The sequence below is a fragment of the Terrapene carolina genome, unplaced genomic scaffold (genome assembly GCF_002925995.2).
Source record: "Terrapene carolina triunguis isolate 2854851 unplaced genomic scaffold, T_m_triunguis-2.0 Scaffold112, whole genome shotgun sequence".
NCBI lineage: Eukaryota > Metazoa > Chordata > Testudines > Emydidae > Terrapene > Terrapene triunguis.
Window position 1 is genome coordinate 6,880,440 of NW_020664463.1, and position 23,677 is coordinate 6,904,116.

Consider the following 23,677-nt stretch of genomic DNA (forward strand, 5'->3'; position numbering starts at 1 on the left):
GTGATGTCTTGCTCATATCCCTTCCCACAAAAGAGAAATGAAGGACCTAATGAACACTTAAAACAAACAAACAAACAAACAAACATAACCCTCTTCAGACCTTTTCTTTTTTTGTAGTAGTAGTGCACTAGATCTGGCTGGGGGGAAAAAAAGAGAAATGTCAAAGAATTTTACAGTCTTTTTTTCAATTCCTACTCTTGGCCATTTTCTAGAAAGCTCTACATGTAAGTGGTTCAGATGTACTACTAATAAGATCACAGAAATAAGAGCCTTCAATTTGCAGGAGAAGTTTGTGGCCATGTTTATGGTATAATCATGTGGTATGTTATCTATCAGCCAGTTTTCCTACCCTGAAATTATTACAAATATGAAGAGGGTCAGATCCACAGAAGAGAATAAGAAACATCCTCTTTAACATGTTTGCCCTATATCTAAGTGAGATGTCAGTTAACTTGTATTTATTTTTTGTAGGTGAACTTCAAAGGAAGATTGGCTTGAAGGTACTTGAAATGAGAGGGAATGCAGTTGTTGGTTACTTGCAGTGTTTTGATTTGGAGGGAGAATCTGGACTAGTAGTACGAGCCATAGGAACAGTCTGTACCTTGGATAAAATAAGTAACACAGCATTCTTACCTGCATGTAATTCCCCATCTAAAGAAATGAAGGAGTAAGTATGAGTTAGTAGATTGTAATGGAGTGAATTTCATTTCTTTTCATATTCATTCAGTTTTACATATCCAGTGTGTTTTCCCAGCGTTTATTTCTCCTTTACTGTTTTTTCTTGTCTGTAACTTGGTTATGTTCTGCAATTTTGAGAAGATGGACATTAGATGTTGCAGCAGTAAATCTTGGCGAGAAAGATGTTTTTCTATTAATTCCATAACTCTTGCATTTGCAGTCATAGCATTGCACATTCCCGTGTTGTGATCCGCCAACCTCTAGCTGGTAAATAGTTTGCACATGCAAATAACATATTTTTTGTTCATGGGGATCTTTCACAATACTATGCATTTCTTAAGGGATTTGTATTTTTAGCACTTTGTTTGAGTGTCTTTGCTGTGTATTCATGAAAGAAAAGATAAGTATATTTGAGTTCAGATAGTTGAGTGGCTCAGGAGATTCAAGGACATCCTTGAAGTCTTTTAATCATTTTAGTCATTGGTTTTTCTTTGTAATCAAAACAAATTAGGCTATATTGTACACTGACTGAAAAAGGTTTCATGATGAGGAGTGTGGCCTAATTCCAGTTGTTCACTTTGGCTAAGTCAACACAACACAACACAGATTTTTAACAGGAACAAATCAAATAAAATTAGGAAAATTCCGGTGTCATATTATTCTGAGGGCGGAAACATTTACAGTTCTCAGTTGCCACTGTGAATACATCAATTTATTTGTTATGGCATCTTGTGTATATTTTACACAATTACTAGATGAAAAGTAGAGTACAAAAAAGTATACTTATGTGTAACATGTCCAGATATATAGTGTTTGAATTAGGTCATTTTATTTTAATGATAAATAACTAAGATTATTGTAGTCTTGTAATTATTATAATGCAATCAGAGCACTTTGTATGAGGCAGCAACAATACCACTGTAGAACTTCCCCAGCAGTGGAGTCCGGTTATTGGTCTTATTTAGAATTATTAATTTAATTTGTATTGACTTGTGAAACACAACCATCATCACAGAGCTTCTGGGCATATTAACAACATTAAAAACACAATTAAAAACTACACACTGGCTGCAGTAGCTAGCAATTTAAACATCACCCATAAATCGGTAGCATTCAATCTTGAACAGCCGACAAAAAACATTATCTTAACCCATGTATGTGCAAGGTTGTTTAGCAACTTGCGTGCTGGATTTTGATAATGTTGTTTTAACCAATCTGTATGGTCCTGCCCAGAAGTGTGAGTGGGTTTCAAGACCAGCAGGTTCTACTCACGTCTTGTTATTATCTTTATTAACCTTAGCCTTTAATGCCAAAGATTCAATAATATGTTAACAAGTTAATACTTAGCTGTTCCCCTGCTCCTTTTGATTTCGTCTTGACTCTTGCATGCTAGGAATTATAACTCTTAGAGTCTGCTTAAAGAATAAGAGATCTCCGCTAACTAGCACTCCCTGAAATCATTTTTAACATAACTTTGCAATCTGTTGTATGTATTGTTTTCTTTTCTTCCACCTTGGCTGCAAATTCTCTCAGGTCTCCGCTGGTTCATCTGCCAAGCCATGGATGCCGCTCGACTCACAACAGCCCAATTCACACTGCTTCTGGCTCACGACTTACCCAGAACTTCTCTCTGTCTGTTCCCACTCTCATCTACACTGGTACGAGACTACTCAGACTCAAGAGCTGGGGAGAGGCAGGCCACAGGCACAGTGGTCGCAAAGTGCAGGCAGGCAGGCAGTGTAGGCAGGTACCACCCATCTTTTCTCCCTCTTTTTCTCACTGGGAGTCCTTCTGCTGTCAGTGGAGAACTACTGCTATATTCAGCTGCTGAAACAAACTCAATAGTTACTTGGAAGAGTGTGTGTTTCCTCAAAGTCTCTTCCACAGAGCTATACTTTTCATTTCCTTTAACTACTTGAGATTACCTTTGAAAAAAACAACCCCCCAAAAATCATACATCTGAGTTTAGTAACATCCATCAGGTACAGTTTACAAGTCTTTCTTACTAGTCATAATAGGAAACCATGATTGGGCTTCAGATTGCTTTCAAGTGTAATCCAAATATTACCTGAATTTTTAAAGCGTTAGGAAGGGTTTGTGTCGCTTTGTGGAAAAGACAGTACTGGAGAACAGGTAAGGAAATCTGCACATAACTGACATGTTTGTCAATACAGTTGTATTCCTTAAGGTTTTTCTCTTTGCTTTGTTTTTAGCTGTGGGCACACTGCTGATGCTATAGGATAAGGAAACATTTTTTTCTTAAAATGTGTGTGTATACATAAATATACGTGTGTGTGTGTGTGTGTGTATATATATATATATATATATATAAACACAAATATAGTTTGAGATCATTTTTTCTTTAATAATCTAACTCAACAAGCATTGTGTAGTTTTTTTTTTAAAGCCATGTATTTTTTTAAAGCCCTGTATTTTGAGTTTTGTTTCCTTTTGCATATATACGTTTCCCCCCCCCCCTTGGTCTGACATTTCATGTCTTTTATTTGGCTTAACTGTTTCAGTGCAGATAATCAGCATCTATCTGTAGAATGCTGAGTGGGTAAACATCATTTCTTTGCCTTTGGCCTCATCCCCAGCAACACACTTAAGGAATAACTGCTGGCCCTACCCCGACCCCATCCTGGTGTTCGGATCATGCTGCTGTCAGCCAGGTCCTTTGGCACAGGATTACTGAATATGTTTCCACCTTCTTCTGGCAGGATTCCTTTCAATGAAGATCCCAATCCCAATACTCATTCATCAGGACCCTCCACCCCTCTGAAAAACCAAACCTATTCCTTTTCACCTTCCAAGTCCTACAGTCGACAGTCCTCTTCTTCTGACACAGATTTGAGTTTGACACCCAAAACTGGTAAGGCGCTTCCACCCACTCTTATTTTTTTTGTTAATTTGTATTTCTGTTTTATCTTTTCATTCAAACCCTTTTTCCTTTTTGGCATGTAAGTTATCAAAATGATGTGGAAATTGGATATTTCAAATAGCGCAATTAAAGCATGAAAGCATTTGCGTAGTGCACTGATTTACTGTACTTTGTTTTCCAAAGCTTATAACCATACCATATAGGCAATTTAAGAGTAGCATTTATAATATAACCATTTAGAAGCATCTCAAAATGTTATAAAGAGGGTCCTAAGGAATTGTCTTTTTCTTTTAATTTCCTCCGCTTCAGATTATAAATTATGGGGGTACATTTTCACCATAACATGATGCGGAAATGGGTGATCAATTCTTACTAGTATATGTGATTTTTCTAAGACTAATCTTCTCTGCTGAAAATGCATCCATATTTTTGTGTAGATTCTACTTGCCTGTTTGCAAATTGATTCTAGAAATGCAATTGCTAGTGTCTACTGAACTTCTTCAGGGTTATGGAAGTGGCTGTGGTAAATGAAGTATACACTGTTGTATAATTTTTTAAAATTAGTTTTAAAGGTTATTAAAGAACACCTTTTTTAAAAGCTTAAAAATATTTTTCTCAACTGGCTTTTCACAAGTTAATTGAGTGCTGATTCCTCCCTCCACCCCCTTATTTTCTTATGAAGCCCAACAAACGTGGCTCTGCTACAACAGAACAAAAATACTGTAGGCCCATGTATAAAAGTGTGGCTGCTGTTTTAAACGTTGTTTCTAAATATGATGTTTAAAAATAGTATTTGAATCTGAGAACGTTCCCATCTCTCTAATCATGACAGTTTTAAGGTATTTACATTTTTTGACTCAGTTATTGTACTTGACGGGTGTCTCAGGAATACTTCATATTCAAGATTTACACATGGAAATAGGTTAATTTTTCAAACTTAATCCAAAAGCTTAAAAAGAAGAAGCTATCAAATTGCAACTCTCCCTCTTCATTTTTTTTTTTTTACCTTTTTGGTCTCTTTCTTTCTTTCTTTCTTTCTTTCTTTCTTTCTTATCTTTTGTGTAAATAGTGATTATGTCTTGTGGACAACCTAGGGTGACCATTTATGTTCTAAAGAAACTGAGAGCAAGTGTATTTTAAAAACACACAGGCCAATATTTATTTTTAAGAGACACCACCCCACAAATTCATACATTTTGTATTATTAAATTCCTGATGATTGTTTGAAAACATACATGTTATCTGATTAAGTTCCAGGATAGGTGGCCATCTTAGTAGACATCCCAAAGGCACAGGAGAGTGATAGTAGTCTGCAGTGAAATTGAGACATTTCTGCAGTAGCTACATTAGATTCTGATCCTGCAACATGATCTGGATGGATGGACTGTTTGCACCTACACTGAGCCCCACTGAAAACAATGGACTCTGTGTGGACACAAGTGCATCTGTGTAGATCAGATTGCAAGATAGGGGCCTTTGTGGTGAGGAATTTTCTAGTATGTCGAGGAAGCTGGGCCATCTTCATCAGCTTCAGTTTTTTGTTTTCAAATTTAAGCTAATAGCAGTCATAAGAACAGCCATACTGGGTCAGACCAAATGTCCATCTAGCCCAGTATCCTGTCTTCCAACAGTGGCCAATACCAGGGAATGAACAGAACAGGTAATCATCAAGTGATGCATCCCGTGTCACCCATTCTCAGCTTTGGCAAACAGAGGCTAGAGACACCATCCCTGCCCATCCTGGCTAATAGCCATTGATGGACCTATCCTCCATGAACCTATCTAGTTCTTTTTTGAACCCTGTTGGCCTTCACAACATCCTCTGGCAAAGAGTTCCACAGACTGACTGTGCGTTGTGTGAAAAAGTACTTCCTTTTGTTTGTTTTAAACCTGGTGCCTATTAATTTCATTTGGTGACCCCAGTCACTCTTTTATTTGCTAGGGCAGTATCATGTAGCTGCTATCTTTTGGCAACATGTTCAGCTTTCTGTTGCCAAAATATGTCCCAATCAGAAGGCTTGCTTGTTATGTCTAAAAATTATACATACACACTGAATTTTGAAAAAATAATCACTTAACAACATAATATATAATATGTTTGAGTCATGTTTCACCTTGACTTTTGTGACTCTTCAACTATAGTTGTTCTGGGAGGAAAGAATAATAATCACTTTATAGTTAGAATTAATTCAGGGATATAACTATAAAATATCTTTAATTTTGATAAGAATTAGTTATCAACAGAAGGAGAGGGAATACTATTGAATGATATAAATTGTGTTAAATATTTTCTTCGTGCAGGTGGCAGTTCTAAACAGACTTTACCAAACATGTTTGTGGTGTTTTAAAATAAAAAAGATAGCACTGTTTTCAAGGATGGCACTAGCATTTTCTCAAGGTTCTATAATCTAAATTAATAACTCAATACAACCCATAGTTAGGACACAAACTGTTACAGGATTCTTGGCTCATCAACCCTGATTAAAGCTTTGTCCCTATAAAGGATACTATTTTTTTTTTTTTTTTAAAACAAATTGAGACTTAGACTAACTTGGTTTAGTTTTTCTTTTACTGCTTTATAAAATAAGTTTGATCACTCTTTACTGAAGTAAGTGTAGTATGGCTGAGATGATGTGGCTGTAGTTTTACTTAATGAAACCTGTTCTTACAGATTATCTTAGTAAAGTTATGTTTGGCCTTGTCTCTCAACTTTTTGGGGAGTTTTGCTTAGAGGGTGTCTTAGTGTCAAAGCTCTTTATTCTAGTGCATGACGATGATCTGATTAATGGTTTGGCACATATAAAAAGATCTGAAATTCTGAAGAAGGGAAAATTGGGATTTGTTTTTTAAGCTGTCTGAGCAAGGAAGAGGAATAGAGTATGACTGAGGAAGCAATGTCAATATCTTGACTTCAAATTGAGACTTTGTTTAACTTTCATAAGAAGCACATATACCACAACATTTAGGTATTTATACCATGATATAAAGAGAGAGAAACTTGGATTTGCTTATTAGTCTTCTGGGTTGGAACTGTTGGAAGAAAGATTATTACCATTTCTTTTATAAAGTAGAATGTGATGATACAGTGTAGAATGGGCTGTGTCAAATTCTCTGTAGTAAAAGGTGAGAGGAGGACTTTCAAAATGCACTGAGACAGTTAATTCTGGTTTGGAATTGGAGACTTCCTGCTGTGAGTAGTGCTACTTTTCATGTAATTTTAAACTAACAGAAGTACCTGACTGACAAAAGTAGTTACATATTACATATGTAACATATAGTATATATTTTAATAAGTTTGGGTTAGGAGAGAGAGAAGAATTAATATACACGTGGAGGAAATTGAGAAGATGGGCACTCCTTTTTTTATGTGGGATATAAGTAAATATGTATATACACACACACACACACACACCATTATAAGATTTAAGACTTTAAAAATTAAATTTTAAGGTTTCTGGATAATGGTCAACTTAAATTCATAGAACTTTTGGAGAAGAGAACCTGTTACTATATCAGTTTTCCTTAGGCATGTTAGAAGGGCTGTTTTGAATAGATTTTATTTAGAAGTATTCACTTTAAATTTTTGTGTAAAATTTAATTGAAATATGAAATAAATATTCAATTACTTTGGCTCTTTAATAAAACTAAATACATTTTAAAAGAAAGTTAACAAGTTCATACTCAGATTTTTGATAACGTGCTTCTAATCCACACTGTGGTGCTAAGTTGTCATTTCATTTCTTTGTTTGCTGGTAATAGCTTTTTCATATGCTAGCAGTATATATCTGTTCATTTGAAAAAAAAGTCTGTTTTGTTTTTGCTTCATTTTGCTTTCCTCCTCCTATTTCTTTAGTCATCTTGTGAATCTACATCTTTTCTCTCTACTACTTTCCTCCACAGCACCTTCCCCACAGGGGCCTAGGATTTTCCTGTTTCCTAGCTCCCCTACTCTATCTTGTGGTTCCCCACAGCTTAACAAGTCCTGTCTCCTCCTCCCGGGGTCTAGCCTTAACCCTCTTCACTCTAGCCATGTCAGCCCATTTGTTCTGAGGAAAAGTGTCTCTTTCACTGAAGAGCTGCTTCTGGCTGCTTCTGGTAGGATCAATCTATAATCACCTTTTTAAAAATGCCTTTTAAGAAATAAATGGAATGTTGTTGTTAGTCAGTTAGGGGGCATTTAATACCTAGCCTTCTATACCTTTTAGTTAAAATAGCCTCTGAAAACTGCTGGCTACATGACTATTACAGGATAATTTTTTTCCACCTGGAGGCTTGCAATAATTTCTAGAGCCTCTTCCTTAAATTGATCAATATTTGAAACAAATAACCTACCTTATATTGCAGAACTTTTTCCTTTTCCAAAAACGTCTCCACTAAATATTGGTAATTGGACTTACTACCATTAGACAACTACTGAATACTGATATTCTTTTCATTCTCTTCATTATAATAATGTTCCTGTATTTTAGATGGAACAAGCACTCCATCTTCCTTACCAACTCATTCATATTCTTCTGTTGAAATCTGACCATCATGTGGCTAGCAACCATATTTATTGTACCGTTTAAATTGGTTTGTTTCATTCTGACTGTATACAATCTTTGTATTTGTACTTCCTCCTTTTTACGTTTCATTGACAGAGATCACTAGATTGTCCTGTTAAATTAAATACTAGAAATCACTGCTTCTTTTCTACAGATAGTGCTTTGATTATTTTGTGTTTTTTTTTTTTTTTTTGAATTTTTTTTTTTTTTTTAACTATTGTTTTTTTTTTTTTTTTTTTTTTTTTTTTTTTTTAAGAATGTGTTTCATCTCAACAAATATTCTTCATTTCATGTCAGTCTGTTTTTAGTATTGTATAGTCCCTTGCAAATGCTATTTGGGTCTAATGCAAAATAACATAAAATAACTTAATTTTATTAATGGGACTATACAGATGCTAATCTTTGTTTCCTTATCCAAGAACAGCTAAAAATATTTCATTTCCTATATATAAATAACATTTTAGACATGATAGCATTTGTCAGTTTTGAAATGAGTGAATAAATGAAGTGCCAACAACAACAGTCCTTAAGTTTGTTTAAAACAAAAAGTCTTCACACATTTACATGGAAAAATATCTTTCCTTCTTTATTGTTACTGGATTTTTTAGCAGAAGAAAGGGGACAGGGAAAGTAGCAATGTATTGTCTGTTTTAAAATAGCAGTTAAGATAACTTTAAAAATATTCCCTTCAATCATAACTTCATTCACCTTGTTCCTGATGCTTTTTTTTAGTTTTGTTCTTCATTTTTATTAGTGTTTTCATTGATATCTCTGAGAGTATTGAAAGGTATAATTGCTGATACACTGAAACCAAATAAGTATCAATTTAGTTCTGAGGCAGGTAAGCAGATCTGACTATAAGAAATATCAGTGAAATATGTTCTTAGGTATGAAATGCCACCAAAGTGAATCTGATTCACCAAAATTATGATTATTGTAGGAAAAACACAGCCTTGGTATATGTTTTCTTCCTGGATTTAGTAACTGTGAAGCAACAAATGTCTTTTAGCAAGCAAATCACAGATACATTTGGCAGTTTAGAATGCTCAACAGTAGTCCATGGCTGACCTGAATGATTCAGATGAGTGAATGTACTCTACATAAATGTTAAATTAGACTGTCCTTCAATTCTAAGTTACAGTATCTTTTTCAGAGTTAAAATTTAAATTAAAAGATAAACATTTGTTTTATGCTTGCCCTTACAGTTTTCTCTTTGGGCCAAATCTTATAGTGACTTCAGTAGGAGTTGTGTACATGTGGAAACTGAAGGTTTGAGCCCCAACTCATGAGGAAAAATGATTGAGCTACTCTGAAACTGTATGAACCTCACGACATGGAATCTTTTTTTAACTGCTACTGTAAATAATTCTTGGACACAGGTCCATAGTTGGCTTTATAGCAGAAATCTTGGCCAATTGCACTTGTAGGATTACTTCTAGTTTAGCACTTTTGAATTAGGACTGATCCTGCAGTACTCACTGATGTGAATTGAAACTTAGACTGTAATTGCTTGTGAAAATAAGGATTACGGAGCTGATCCTGTGCCTATTGAAATTGATAGCAAAAACACTCTTGCATCCATGGGAGAAAGATCAAGCCATACTGTAGAACTAAGAGCTGCAAGTTCAAGCCCCTAGGCCCTTATTCTTATTTACACTAAGGTCCTGTACACCACTCTGACACTATAAAGGGACTTAAAGTGCAATTTATGTTCACCCTAATGCCCCTTTACATTTGCACTAAAGGGAAATATAGTATAAATGTGAATAAGATCCTTAGTCTTTAGTGTGCCTGATTGGTAAAAATAAGCTTTCAGAAGTTTCTAGCTATAATTTGTATCATAGGTTTTAAAAAAAATCAGAGACTAATAAATACAGTCTGTAACTTGTTTCTCTGGATGTTATTTATGTGCTGATATTCTTTAGGAATGGGCAGTGGAAGTGCTGGAAAAGAAGGGGGACCATTTAAAGCTCTATTAAGACAACAGACACAGACAGCTCTGGAGCAAAGGGTAAGGAATACATGATGATCATATTTTATACTTATATTTCTAATATAATCCTAGTAGAGATTTAACTTTTAATAAAGGTAAATATTTCCTTTTGACAGAATTATTTTGTAAATATTTGTTTTATTTTGCAACCGCCAAACTTAATAAACCTCTGTTAAACACATTGTTTACTAGCCCTTTTTTATAGACAAATTATACTGATTGTAATATTAAATATATTACTGAAACAACATGAAAAAACTGAAACAAATAATTCTAATCTGCCTAATAATGAAATGCTGTAGTTATTGTTATAAGACACAGTGATAACAAAGGAGAATTGAGTGTTTGTTTAAATGCATAGATTATCGATGCAGCTGTCATTTTATTGCTGTATTATATGAATGGGTTTTATTTTTTAGTTATCTTTTATAATAAATCCCAAACTATAAAGCATTGCCATTAAAATCACTATTAAGGGATATTGGATTAAAAATAACCTTCTGCAGTGTTTGGCAACACTGTACATTCAATTAAATTTATGTTTCTTCTTTGAGTGCTTGCTCATGTCCATGCCAATGTAGGTATGTGGTTGCCCTGAGCACCGCCGCCGGAAAGCTTTTCCCCCCAGTGGTATCCATTGGGTCGGCTCTGGTGCCCCCTGGAGTCATATGCTCATAGCGTTATAAAGGGTCCTGCCGACCTGCAGTCCCCTCATTTCCTTCTTACCACCCGTGATGGTTGCTGGAATTGCCTCGTCCTTGCACTCTGGAAGTACTCCCTCAGTGGACTTTCTAACCTCATTGTATATTGTTATCTTTATTCTTAATAGTTAATTTTCAGATTTTAGATAAATAATTAGGTTACTGGAACCCCACTCAGTGGGGTTAATCCCTTCCCGGCACCAGGGTATGTCTCGGTCTCTGAGGTTTAAGCCTTGTGCTTCTTGCCACAAGCCTATGCCTGTGAATGACCCCCATTCCAGCTGCCTTAAATGCCTGGGGGAAGCTCATGTACGGGAGTGCTGTAAGATCTGCAAAGACTTCAGGCCCCACACCAAAAAAGATAGAGACACTAGGCTCAGATTTATCCTCATGGAGGCAGCACTACGACCTCCCTTGGAGCCGGGTCACGAGTCGGCACCGAGTACTTCAGCCTCAGTAAGGAGAATCCCCCGCTACTCTGTAGGAGACTCAGCACCATTCCTCATCACCGGCACCGAGGAAAGACACTCCTGCTTCTTGAGAGACTTGACACAGTCCACCATCCCCAGTGCTGAAGAAAAGTACTCCGGCGAGGGAACCTCGGCACCACTCTTCATCATCGGTGCTGGGAAAGAAGCAGAAAAAGACTGATAGATGTCGTTCCCCAACCCTGAGGTTGGTGGGGCGGAGACATCCCAATACAGTGTGACCCACGTCAGGCCACTCTGTGGTTCCAACAACCCTTGCGGCGCCATTGACTCAGGCCCTGGAATGGGTACCGTTGAGTTTGGTATTGATCGACTCTCCACCGCAAGAGAACCACCAGAGTTCCACTGCCCTGGCGGTACTGTCAACGCCAGAGGCATTTGCAGCAGCGAGAGATTTACTCTCTCTACTGGTACTGCCATCCCCAGCCATACGGGAACTGTCAGTGGCGGCACCTGCGGGAAGGACCTCCACAGAACTGAGGTCTCAGATGCCTTCAAAAGGGAATCTGGCCATGATTGCCCACCCCCAGTCACCTTCCTCCCGGCACTGGTCGGCACTGTTCCAGCTTGGTCTCTGGGAAGGGAATCTTCAGAGACAGACTTGGAGGCGGAGTCATATGTTTCTCTCAGGAGCTGGCTGTCACTACAGCTGGCACTGTCCGGCCATAGACCTGAGTCAAGGCATCCCACCCGCGGCTTGGCCACAGGGACAGTGGCAGATGCCAGGACAGTGTCTTTTCTGGAAACCCTCGGCTTTCTCTCTGATGCAAGGGTCACATTCCAGAAGGTCATATGCCGTGGCGTCAGAGTCCAGAGCGCCTCCAGTGCTCCACTTTGAGCAAAATCCAGGCTCTGGTACAGAGACTGGTGCTGAATATCAAGACCCAGCACCGCGAGACACATTTTGTGCCGAGGGCGAAGAACAGTGTCCTCTACATGTACAGGCATCCTCCTCCTTTCCAAATGAGGCTGTCTTGGGAGCAGACATAGTGCCTTCCCAGGTCGACTACAAGACTCATCAGGAGCTCCTCAAAATAGTGACTCAAAACCTGAGGATCCAGGTAGAGGAGATCAGGGAGTCCTTCCATGCCCTGGTAGACATTCTAGCAGCAACAGGCCCTTCAAGAGTGGCATTGCCCCTGAACAATGCTATTAAGGACCCATCAAGGCATTGTGGCGGACCACAGCATCCCTTCAGCTGACGGCAAAAAAAACTGAAAAGAAATACTGTGTCCTGGCTAATGGGTATGAATTCTTTTATACACACCCACCACTGGGCTCTTTGGTTGTATCAGCAGCCAATGAGCGGAAACGACAGTCAGCAGGGGTCAACCCCCAAGGCCAAGGACACCAAAAAAATTAGACCTCTTCAGCAAAAAGGTCTATTCAACAGGTGGCCTCCAGCTCAGGATCACAAATCAGCAAGCGCTCCTGAGCAGGTATGATTTTAACTCCTGGGACTCATGCTGAAATTTAAGGAGTACTGTCACAGGAGTCCAGGCGAGAATTTGCAGGCAAATCTATGGCAAAGGTGTCCCTGCAGGAAGCTGTAGATGCAGCGGACTCTGCAGCCTGATCCATGGCCTCAGCGGTGGCAATGCGTCGAAGCTCTTGGCTTCAATCCTTGGGCCTACTTATGAGGTTCAACAGACATTGCAGGACCGTCCTTTTGAGGGTTTATCACTTTTCTGAGCAGACAGACTCCAAGCTGCATAGCTTAAGGACTCGAGGGCCACCCTGAAGTCCCTAAGGCTTTATACACTGGCACCCTCAAGGAAACATTATAAGCCTCAGCTGGCCAGTCGATTCTTCACGCTACCTGCCTGGCAAGACCACAATAGGAGGAAGAGCAGGGGCTTTAGGAGAAGACCTCCGCTGCAATCCTCTTCCGCGCCTGCCCCCTGCAAACACTCTGGCGTCTAAGCAGACCTTTTGATGGGATGCGCGGGGAAGACATATCGGGACAGAACTTGGATCCAACTTCCCCAGTTTTTGTGGACTGTTTATCTCATTTTTGTCGGGCATGGGCTGTATTGCCTCAGATTGCTGGGTGCTACGCATGATAGCACTGGAATATACTCTTCAGTTCAGTTGTGTGCCCCTACCCCCCGTCCCTCTTCAGGGAGCCATCTCACAAGGAACTTCTAGCCCAAGAGGTGCAGTCGCTCGTAAGGGTGGGAGCCTGGAATTAACGGAAATAGAGTCCCCGGCCCCTTATTTCCTAATGTCAAAAGTCAGTGGCAGTCTCAGACCAATTCTGGACCTGTGAAAACTCAACTTATTCAGGAAGAAACTAAAGTTTCACGTGGTCTCTTTGGCTTGCATCATCCCCTCCCTGGATCCTGGGGACTGGTACACTGTCCTCGATTTGAAGGACACCTACTTCCATATCTCAGTCTCTTTCAGGGACACAGAAGATTGAATCTCGTGCACTACCAGTAGCGGTGCTCCCATTCGGCCTGTCAGGGGCACCTTGGGTGTTCACAAAGTGCATGGCAGTTGTTTCAGCTTTCCTGAGGAGACAGGGTGTCCAGGTCTACCCTTTCCACGACGACTGGCTGGTCACAGGTTCATACCAAGATCCAAGTGGAGCCCAATGTAAAGTTAATACAGTCAACAATCCAGGACTTAGGTCTGCTAATAAATGTGCAGAAGTTTACTCTCTCCCCATTTCAAAGCATAGAGTTTATCGGGACGATCCTCAAGTCGGTCCAAGACAGAGCCTTCTTCCCAGAAGCACGATTCCAAGCAATAGGGATGCTTATAGAGAGCCTTAGAAATCGCCCCATCACCACAGCCAGAAACTGCTTGAAGCTCCTGGGCCACATGGCATCATGCACCTAAGTGATGCAGCATGCGAGACTTCGGCTCAGGTCTCTCCAGGCGTGGCTTGCATCTGTATACTCACGGAGCTGACACCATTTAGATGCAGTCATCGCAGTTCCTTCATCTGTGATTGCTTCCCTCCATTGATGGCTAGACCCTCTGGCAGTGTGTGCAGAAGTCCCATTTTCAAGACCCCAACCATCAGTGTTTCTTGTCACAGATAGCTCAGCATCCGGCTGGGTTACTCACTTGGGGTCCCTCAGAACTCCGGGCCTCTGGTCTCCAGAAGAGCTCTTGCTACATATCAACGTCAGGTAGCTCAGGGCAGTTTGCCTGGCCTGCCAGGCGTTCCAGCCCCATGTGGCGGGCAAGTGTGTGTCAGTTCTCAAAGACAACACAACGGCGATGTTTTATATCAACAGGCAGAGAGGAGCACACTCCTTTCACCTGTGCCAGGAAGCACTTCTGCATAGCCCACTCAATCCACCTTGGGGCCTCCGATCTGCGAGAATCACAGAATGAGCTAGCAGATCACTTTAGTAGCTACTTCTCCAACCACCACGAGTGGTCCATTCGTCCAGACGTTGTGAAAGTCACTTTCCAGAAGTGGGGAGCTCCCCAGATCTTTTTGTGATGAAACACAACAGGAAATGTCTCCAATTCTACTCCTTTCTGGGTCACAGCTCCAGGTCTCTCGCAGACGCTTCGTCCTCCCTTGGACGGGTCATCTCTTTTACACATTTCCTCCCATTCCTCCACAAGGCCTTGATGAGGATCAGAAGGGACAAAGCGGGAGTCATCCTGATAGCCCCTGCCTGGCCTCGCCAGCACTGGTTTACCATGCTCCTAGACCTCTCGGTGGAAACACCAATTTGTCTACCTCTGTTTCCAGACCTAATCTTCCAGGACCACGGCTGCCTGTGTCACCCAAATCTCAAGTCCCTCGTCTCTTGGCCTGGAAGCTCCATGGCTGAACCCCTCAGAGCTAGCATGCTCGGGCCGGTTTGTGAGGTACTTCTAGTAAACCATCCACTAGAGTCACTTACCTGGCAAAGTGGAAAAGGTTCTTGATCAGGTATACGCAGAAGGGTGTCTGACCTATGCAATCAACAGTGCCATTCATTCTAGATTACTTACTCCACCTGAAACAAGGGCTAACTGTGTCATCTATTAGGGTCCATTTGGCTGCAATCTCAGCTTTTCACCCATGGGAGAATGGCTGTTCTGTATTCTCAAACTCCATCTGTAGTTGGTTTCTTAAGGGCTGTGAGAGATTGTACCCCCGGATACGGCAAACAGTCCCTTTGTGAGATCTCAACTTGGAATTGTCAAGACTGACAGGATCCCCATGTGAGCTGCCAATGTACTCTCTGCTCTACCTGTCCTGGAAGGTGACCACCTTGGTAGCCATTACTTCTGCCAAAAGGGTCTTGGGGATTCAGGCCCTCATTTCAGAACCACCGTACACAACATTCTTCAAGGACAAGGTCCAATTGCATCCACATCTGGCTTTCTTTCCAAAGGTGGTTTCACAATTCCATAGTAACCAGGATATCTTCCTACTGGTCTTCTATCCGAAACCACGTGCCAACAGACAGGAACAGAGGCTCCACGGGCTGGACATTCATAGAAAGAACTAAATCATGTCAGAAATCCACTCAACTATTCATGGCCATTGCAGACAGGATGAAAGGTCTTCCAGTCTCAGCCAAAAGAATTTCATCATGGGTCACTTCCTGTATCTGCACATGCAAAGATCTCAGCCCTGACGGCACATTCCACAAGGGTCAAAACATCTTCGGAAGCATTCGTGGCACAAGTTACTATCCATGACACTTGTAGAGTGGCAACGTGGTTGTCAGTTCACACTTTTGCATCTCACTATGCCATCACCCAACAGGCTAGAGATGATGCTGGATTTGGCCGAGTAGTGCTATAATCAGCATGCCAGTAAACTCTGAACCCCATCTGCACAACTGCTTGGGAGTCACCTACATTGGAATGAACATGAGCAAGCACTCAAAGAAGAAAAAGGAGTTATTAACCTTCCATAACTGTTGTTCTTTGAAATGTGTTGCTCATGTCCATTCCAAAACTCTTCCTCCTACCCCTCTGTCGGAGTTAGCCAGAAAGAAGGAACTGAGGGACCTATGGCTCAGCGGGACCCTTTATACCAGCGCTGTGAGTGCATGAGTCCAGGGGGCACCAGAGCTGACCTGATGGTTATCACTGAGGGAAAAACTTTCTGGTGGCGGTGTCTGGGGACGCACATACCTACATTGGAATGGACATGAGCAACACATCTTGAAGAACAACAGTTATGGAAGGTTAGTCACTGTTTTGTTGTTGTTGTTGTTGTTTTGTTTTTTTTAACTCTGAAAATTGTAGAAACGCATGGTTAAAAAAACAGGTGTGTGTATTTAACTGTCAGATTTATACACACACACACACACGTATTATATATTATACCATGTATTATATTGCAATTCTCAAAACATATTTTATAATTTAACACTGGCTACATCTACACTAGAAGTGCTACAGTGGCGCAGCTGTGGTGAAGATGCTCTAAGCCGAAGGGAGAGAGCTTTCCCGTGGGCTTAATTATTCCACTTCCCATCAGATGTGGTAGCTATAGCATTGTCTACACTGGCGTTCAGGTCAGTATAACTTATGTTGCTCAGGGATGTGGAGTATTCACACCCCTGAGCAATGTAAGTTTTACCAAAGTAAGATCTAGTGTAGACAATGTCACTATCCAGAGTCTCTAGAGGAATAGAGAATGGAGACTAGTTTTCATTTAATAAGGGCTTTGATCTAGCCGAATTACATACTTGAAGCCAAATGTATGTCCAGTCAAAAACAGAAATTAATTACATCTATGAAATATACTTTTTTTTTTTAATGAATAGCTACTTATATGAGAAAGTGGATGATTGTCTTTTCATATTTTGTTGTCCATTGCTAAGGAAGGATCGCCTCATAGGTTCTGTCGAAGGCGGGTATGTTTCAAAATATTGTGTGACCTTTTTCTTTGAGCTCTTTTTTTCTTGTATTGAAGACTTTTTTCTAATTTTGAACAATCATTTTAAAATCGTGTTTTCTTTTTTGCAAGGTTTTGCCAGATTTCTTTGTGATCTTGTTGATGTGGGGTTTTGATATTTTTTGTTTTAATTTCAAGAACATTTAGCAAACCAACATACTTCTGCTTAACTAATATTTGGCATGATTGTACATTTCACTTAAAATTTTCATTTATATTTTAATACAAGTACATAGCTTTTGCTTGTAATGCTTCAGTTTGAAAATAAACTAACACTTTTTAAAAGCTTTTCCCTGTGTGCCCTTGTTTGTGCTAGCATATGAGATATTCTGTGGCTGTAGATCTATCATTTCAATAAAAAAGCGTCTGAAAAACAAGATTTTTAAAAGATCAAGAAAATGCCAGGCACGTGTAGCGTTTCAGTGTGAGAGTTTGTTTTTATTATTTATACTGTTTTAATAACACATAGCTTTATAATACCTAGTGAAGAAGAATCATGTTATAAAAAGTAGGGCTGTCAAGCAATTAAAAAAATTAATCGTGCTGTTAAACAATAATAGAATACCATTTATTTAAATATTTTTGGATGTTTTCTACATTTTCAAATATATGTCCCTTCATGTTTCAGCTACCATTCCAGAGGACATAGATTGATTTGTTTTTTTTTGGTGGTGCGGGTTCTGTAGTTTCCACATCAGAGTGTTGCTCTTTTAATCTGAAAGCATGCTCCACACCTTGTCCCGCTCAGATTTTGGACGGCACTTCAGATTCTTAAACCTTGGGTCAAGTGCTATATCTATCCTTAGAAATCTCACATTGGTACATTCTTGTGTTTTGTCAAATCTCCAGTGAAAGTGTTCTTTAATAGAACAACATGCGCTGGGTCATCATCCGAGACTGCTATAACATGAAATATATGGCAGAATGCGGGTAAAACAGAGCAGGAGGCATAAAATTCTCCCCCAAGGAGTTCAGTCACTAATTTAATAAATGCATTATCAACATGGAAGCATGTCCTCTGGAATGGTGGCCAAAGCATGAACAGGCATACGAATGTTTAGCATATCTAGCACATAATACCTTGCAGTGCCGATACAAAAGTGCCATGCGAACACCTGTTCTCACTTTCAGGTGACATTGTAAATAAGAAGCGGGCAGGATTATCTCCCATATATGCAGGGGTGAAAGTAACTTAAAGGATTTATTGGTACGCAGGAGTCCTGAGCAGGGCCGTGGCCTCAACCAGAAGAGGTGGGGCCTTTCAAGATTTAAAGGCCCTGGGGCTCCGGCTGTGGCTGGGAGCCCTAGGGCCTTTAAATCACCCAGGAGCTAGCAGCTGCAGAGGTGGCTGGGAGCCCCTGGGCTCGGGGGCGAATTAAAGGGCCCGGGGCTCCGGCCACCACGGAGCTCCGGGCCCTTTAAATTGCCGCTACCCAGGGGTAGCAGGACTCAGGCGGGGATTTAAAGGGCCTGGTGCTCCTGCCACTGCGGGGAGGCTCCGGCTGCTTCGGGGAGCCCCGGGCCTTTAAAGCGCCGCCGGAGCTCCGGCAGCGGGGCTCAGGCGGCGCTTTAAAGGGCCCGGGGCTCCCTGCAGCGGCTGGAGCCCTGGGCCCTTTAAATCACCGCCGGAGAAGCCGGCCCAGTCCGGCACGGCATACCGGCTCTTGCCACTATGCCATACCGTACCGGCTTACTTTCACCTCTGCATATATGTAAATAAACTTGTTTGTCTTAGCGGTTGACTGAACAAGAAGTAGGACTGAATGGACTTGTAGGCTCTAAAGTTATACACTGTTTTGTGTTTGAGTGCAATTATGTAACAAAAAATCTTCATTTGTAAATTGCACTTTCACGATAAAGAGATTGAACTACAGTGCTTGTATGAGGTGAATTGAAAAATACAATTTCGTTTGTTTATCATTTTTACAGTGCAAATATTTGTAATAAAAAATAATAATATAAAGTGAGCACTATATACTTTGTATTCTGTGTTGTAATTAAAGTCAATATATTTTAAAATGTAGAAAAATATCCAAAAATATTTAATACATTTCAATTGGCATTCCATTGTTTAACAGTGCGATTAAAACTGCGATTAATTGCGATTCATTTTTTAATCACGATTTTTTTTTTGAGTTAATCACGTGAGTTAACTGCGATTAATGGATAGCCCTAATAAAAAGGGTTATATAAGATTATGCCTTTAGGGATAGAGCAGATCATGTGGAATATTAGTTGAGTATCGTAACTGTGATAGTATTCTACTGCCAAGAGCCTTGGGTTTGAGATGCTTTTAGCTACACATTTCCCATCTTTCTGCAGCATCAAAAAATGACTAGGGGCAGGTAGAGAAGGAGAGTTGTAGCTGAAAGCGTTTCAGGAGCTTATAAATTGTCCTACGTATGTATAAGATTATATACCTAAATTGTAAGTACTGGTCAGTGTTGCTTAAGATGACATTAACGTTTTGCATTTAGAAAAACGTGTCACAGTAAATTTGCTATGCACATTGTTTCTTTATATGTTGGAAGTGCAGAAAAGTCTCTTAGTGCAATTTAGTTGATATACTGTGTGAGAATTAGGGAATTTTAAAGAAAGTTCCTTTATCTGGACTAGGGCAATCATATTTCAAGTTCCCAAATAGAGGATACTGCAGGGGAGGCGGGGGGAGAAGAGGGAGCTAGAGGGAGGATACATTTGAGGGGTGCTGGAGGTTGTACTGGGAAGGAATTTTTGGGGGAGTTCCGGAGGGGTGTCTGTGTGTACTGGTAAGGGGTATTGGGGGGGCTCCAGAGGGGGTATCTGTGGTTTCACACTCGAGGTGTGGGGGGCAGTGTTGCACTCCCTGTCTTGGTGGCATGGCGGCTGGATCGGGCCTGGGACACAGTGCCAGCCTGTCAGTCAGTGCCTCCCTGTGGGCCTCTTCTTTTCCCCAGGTCAGGGAGCTGGGGCCTAGCCCTGTCACCCCTCCCATCCCGGCCCTGAGTACCTGTAGCAGGGCAGTCAAGAGGCGCTTGGTGGCTCCGCTTACCTGGCGGGCCAGGACGGGGCAAACAGGAACTGGCAACTGCGGATGCAGGGGAGGGATCAATTGGGGTGCAGAAGCGGCTTTTTCTGAGCTGCAATGTCTGGTCCGCAAGGAAAAATCCAGGACATTTCCTCTTATTTCAGAAATCTGCCAGACGGAGATCAGCGGGCCAAAAAAGAGGTCATATCTGGGAAAACCCGGATGTATGGGAACCCTAATCTGGACATTTCCAGGGTTTTTTTAGGGATCATATTGTTGGGTTTTTTACTCAGGTAACCTGAACTTCAAAACAACAAAGATTTTGATGGAAGGATAATCTTGATAACAATTCTGCTGTGAAAATATATAGCTGTCTTGTATTATCCTCTCTCTATACACATATATTTAGTGACAGGATGTATATTCACAGTATTTGCAACTGTAACAGCTTTATGTACAAATGTATATACTTTGTACATATTTTTGTACAAGTGTCTGTATCTATTTCTATATAAGACTTGATCCTCTTGCCGTCCTTCTCAGTGGACAAACTCCAGATGACTTTAATGGTGCAGGATTAAGCCCACATTTCTTACAAAGGGAGCTAAATGCTGCTCTCAGTTTCACTTGTGCAATCCTAATGGTTATAGCTTAGACTAGTGCAATGGTTCTCCAACTTTTTCATTCTGTGGATCACTTCTCTGAACCCTCTATCACCACTGCTTCGTTTTCAAATAAGATGGTCTCCATGGAGCACGATTAGAGATCTGTCGTCCTAGTATATTTTCATTATTTTGTATTTTGTGTTTTATATGTACTTACACATACACACTTAAATAAATGATTGGAAACACACACACATGTACATATGCACTCACTCTTACATTTTATAGACATTGTAGAAGTAGTATGTGATACATAAGTATGTATGAAGAGCTTATTGCAAGCTCATCAAATTGACCAGGAGTGGCAGTTTTAAAGTAACTGTCTAGAAGCAGTTATTGCTTTCAACCAGTGCCAGTATTCCTCCAGTATCTATGCTGTTCTGTGCAAAATACATGCCTGCTGGTTTCAGGTGGATTTGCTGCTACCCGTGCTACCGCAGCTACACTGCTATTTGTACTTACGCTAGCTCTCACTTAGTTTGCGCGAGTGTGTGTACACAAGCAGGGGAATCATGCCCCTAGTTCCTAATGTAGACATAGCATAAGAGGTAATACAATGATAGTGTGAAGTAGTATTGGCAAAATGATCAGTATTCTCAGTTGGTTAGCTAGTTCATTTGTGAAATAAATTACAGCTCTTTGGAGTTCCTAAATATGGCAGATATTTGTTAGGGTTTTTTGGGCACTGTTTTATGGGTAGTCCATTGTCAGCTGTCAAATAACAGAGGAAAGAACTATTGAAATATTATAAAACATTGGTTACTATGGGATCCATATTTGACTGGGTTGTACTGTGAAAAATATACATTCAAAATTTTGCGGTATTATACAAACTAATACATACAGTATGTGGTATGGGTAAAACAATTGGCAAGGGGCACTCCAAGTTTATCTCACAAATAAGATGAAACTTCCTCAGTGTTATAAGAGCTGAATGAGACATCACTCTTAGGAAAATAAGAGCACTTGAGAATACTGAGGGTTCCTGGATGCAGTTACATAGGTTTGTTTAGGTGTCTAGAGTTAATCTGACAGGATATAGTCCTCAATTCAGCAGGATACCTAAGCACATACAGAATTTGCAGAACCTGAGTAGACACTTCAGCACATGCTTAGGTATCTTGATGATCTGGGGACATAAATAACATACATTGACTAAAAATATTCCTGATTTTTTTTTTTATTAATTTAAATTTACAAGTGACTAGTGGACGTACCATTTTGTTTTAATAGTATGTTGTTATGGATTATCCCTGCAGAAGAAATGTCAGGAGACTGTAACTAAACTAAAAATTATCTTTAATAAATAACATTATCAAAAGGAATAAAAAAAAGACAGAAATAATTTATACATTTCCAGATGGATAAAAGCATAATAATTAAGGTCTGCTTGTTTTTCAGTGGTGGGTAAGCATAATCTCTTTTGGTGTTTATAGTTTACTGTATTAATATAACCTAAACATAGTATGGCCTTAAATTTATTTAAAAAACCCTTTAAAATGCATATAAAATAGAAATGTTTTAAAACGCCATGTCCATTCCTCAGTAGAAAAGCTCTTCTGCCAGTTTAGTTATTTAACATCTTTAGTGTTTAAAACCAGTAAAGTTTAACTGAGCAAAACTGTCAGTTATCAACATAAAATTATTAAGAGATAATATTATATAGATTGATATGGAATTATGTGGAAGAAAATAAATATCAATATACTTTTCAAAGGTTCACATTCCAGTCCTTGTGTAAAGCCAGAGCGAAAGAGATTTGTGAGGGCACTAGAAAGATATTGATGGCCTGGAATCTTCCCCCTTGTAGCCTACAGGGCTCTGCATGGAGCATCTGCACACACTGTGTTGTAGTAGTGGCTGCCTGGCTCCTCCCTCCACAAACTATTGTAATCCACTGGATCCCGGCAGGTTCCAATCCCACTGTCTGTACCCTGACCAGTCCTCTGGCTTGTCTACAAGCAGCTGTATATGGCTGCAGAGTCACTCTTTGTAATCTCTCTGCTTTCTAATGCCTCCATACAACAGAAATGCAATATTTTTGATCTTCAGCAATACCCTAGGGTGACTCCAGGGTTTGAGTCTTAATCATTTATTTTTTAATGCCACTCATTGCCTCAGGAGATTTGATAGTCTCTGTTTAAGCTGCACTTTGTCAGTTGACTAGAATCTGAGTGGAATGCTTAATTTAGGCAATCGCTTTAAAATTACAATATTCGTTTTTAACACTTAATCAGCCATAAAAACTGTATAAAATAACCATTGTTGCATGACTCATTTATTTTCTTGCCTCTCTGTTTGTAGAATTGGCAGATGGAAACCCATCTCCTTTCCCCCATAAGTATGCTATATTTCAGTATGTATGTCTATAATTATAAAATTAAATCTGTCCATCTTGGGCCCATCTCATTTGAATGTGAGGAATTTATTTCACAACACATACATTGTGAAAAACTATGTCAAGCCCTTAGCCTTGTTTCTCACAGAGACTGTCTTGAGTAGGTGGTCTGGACATGGAGGAGTATTGCTTTCTCATTTTTGCTGCAGATAGTAAAAAATGTGTCTAAGGAAAAGAATTTAGAATGATTGGTGATAGTGACTATTTCTTAATCTAGTAAAGAATGGTCTAATAATTATACTTCAAAATCTTTCACTTTTATTCTAAAGACGTGAATAATTTTTGTTTTATCCAGAGCCATTGGTGCTGTCAGACCAGTCTTTGTTGGCATTTGTGTTAGATGCACTTTATCTAATAAAGTGCTCTTCATGCTTGCAGGAGCAAAAATCAGTTCCACTCAAAATTTGGATACCAAACTACCCTCAGTTGTAGTAGCCAGCATTAAAAAGTGCA

The 23,677-nt window shown here is 39.9% G+C and overlaps 1 protein-coding gene across 6 annotated transcripts in view; it reads left to right on the forward strand.

Annotated features, from left to right (window-relative positions):
* The window catches only part of C2CD5 (C2 calcium dependent domain containing 5), a 111,122-nt gene that overhangs the window by 23,003 nt on the left and 64,442 nt on the right, over positions 1-23,677 (forward strand). For 3 of the 6 annotated variants that reach the window (XM_024196321.3, XM_024196323.3, XM_024196324.3), the window contains 4 exons: positions 472-667; positions 3,399-3,550; positions 7,460-7,654; positions 10,029-10,114. In XM_024196321.3, coding sequence (XP_024052089.1) covers positions 472-667; positions 3,399-3,550; positions 7,460-7,654; positions 10,029-10,114 — 629 coding nt within the window. The remainder of the gene's footprint in view (positions 1-471; positions 668-3,398; positions 3,551-7,459; positions 7,655-10,028; positions 10,115-23,677) is intronic. The other 3 variants (XM_024196325.3, XM_024196326.3, XM_024196327.3) reach the window with 1 other exon arrangement.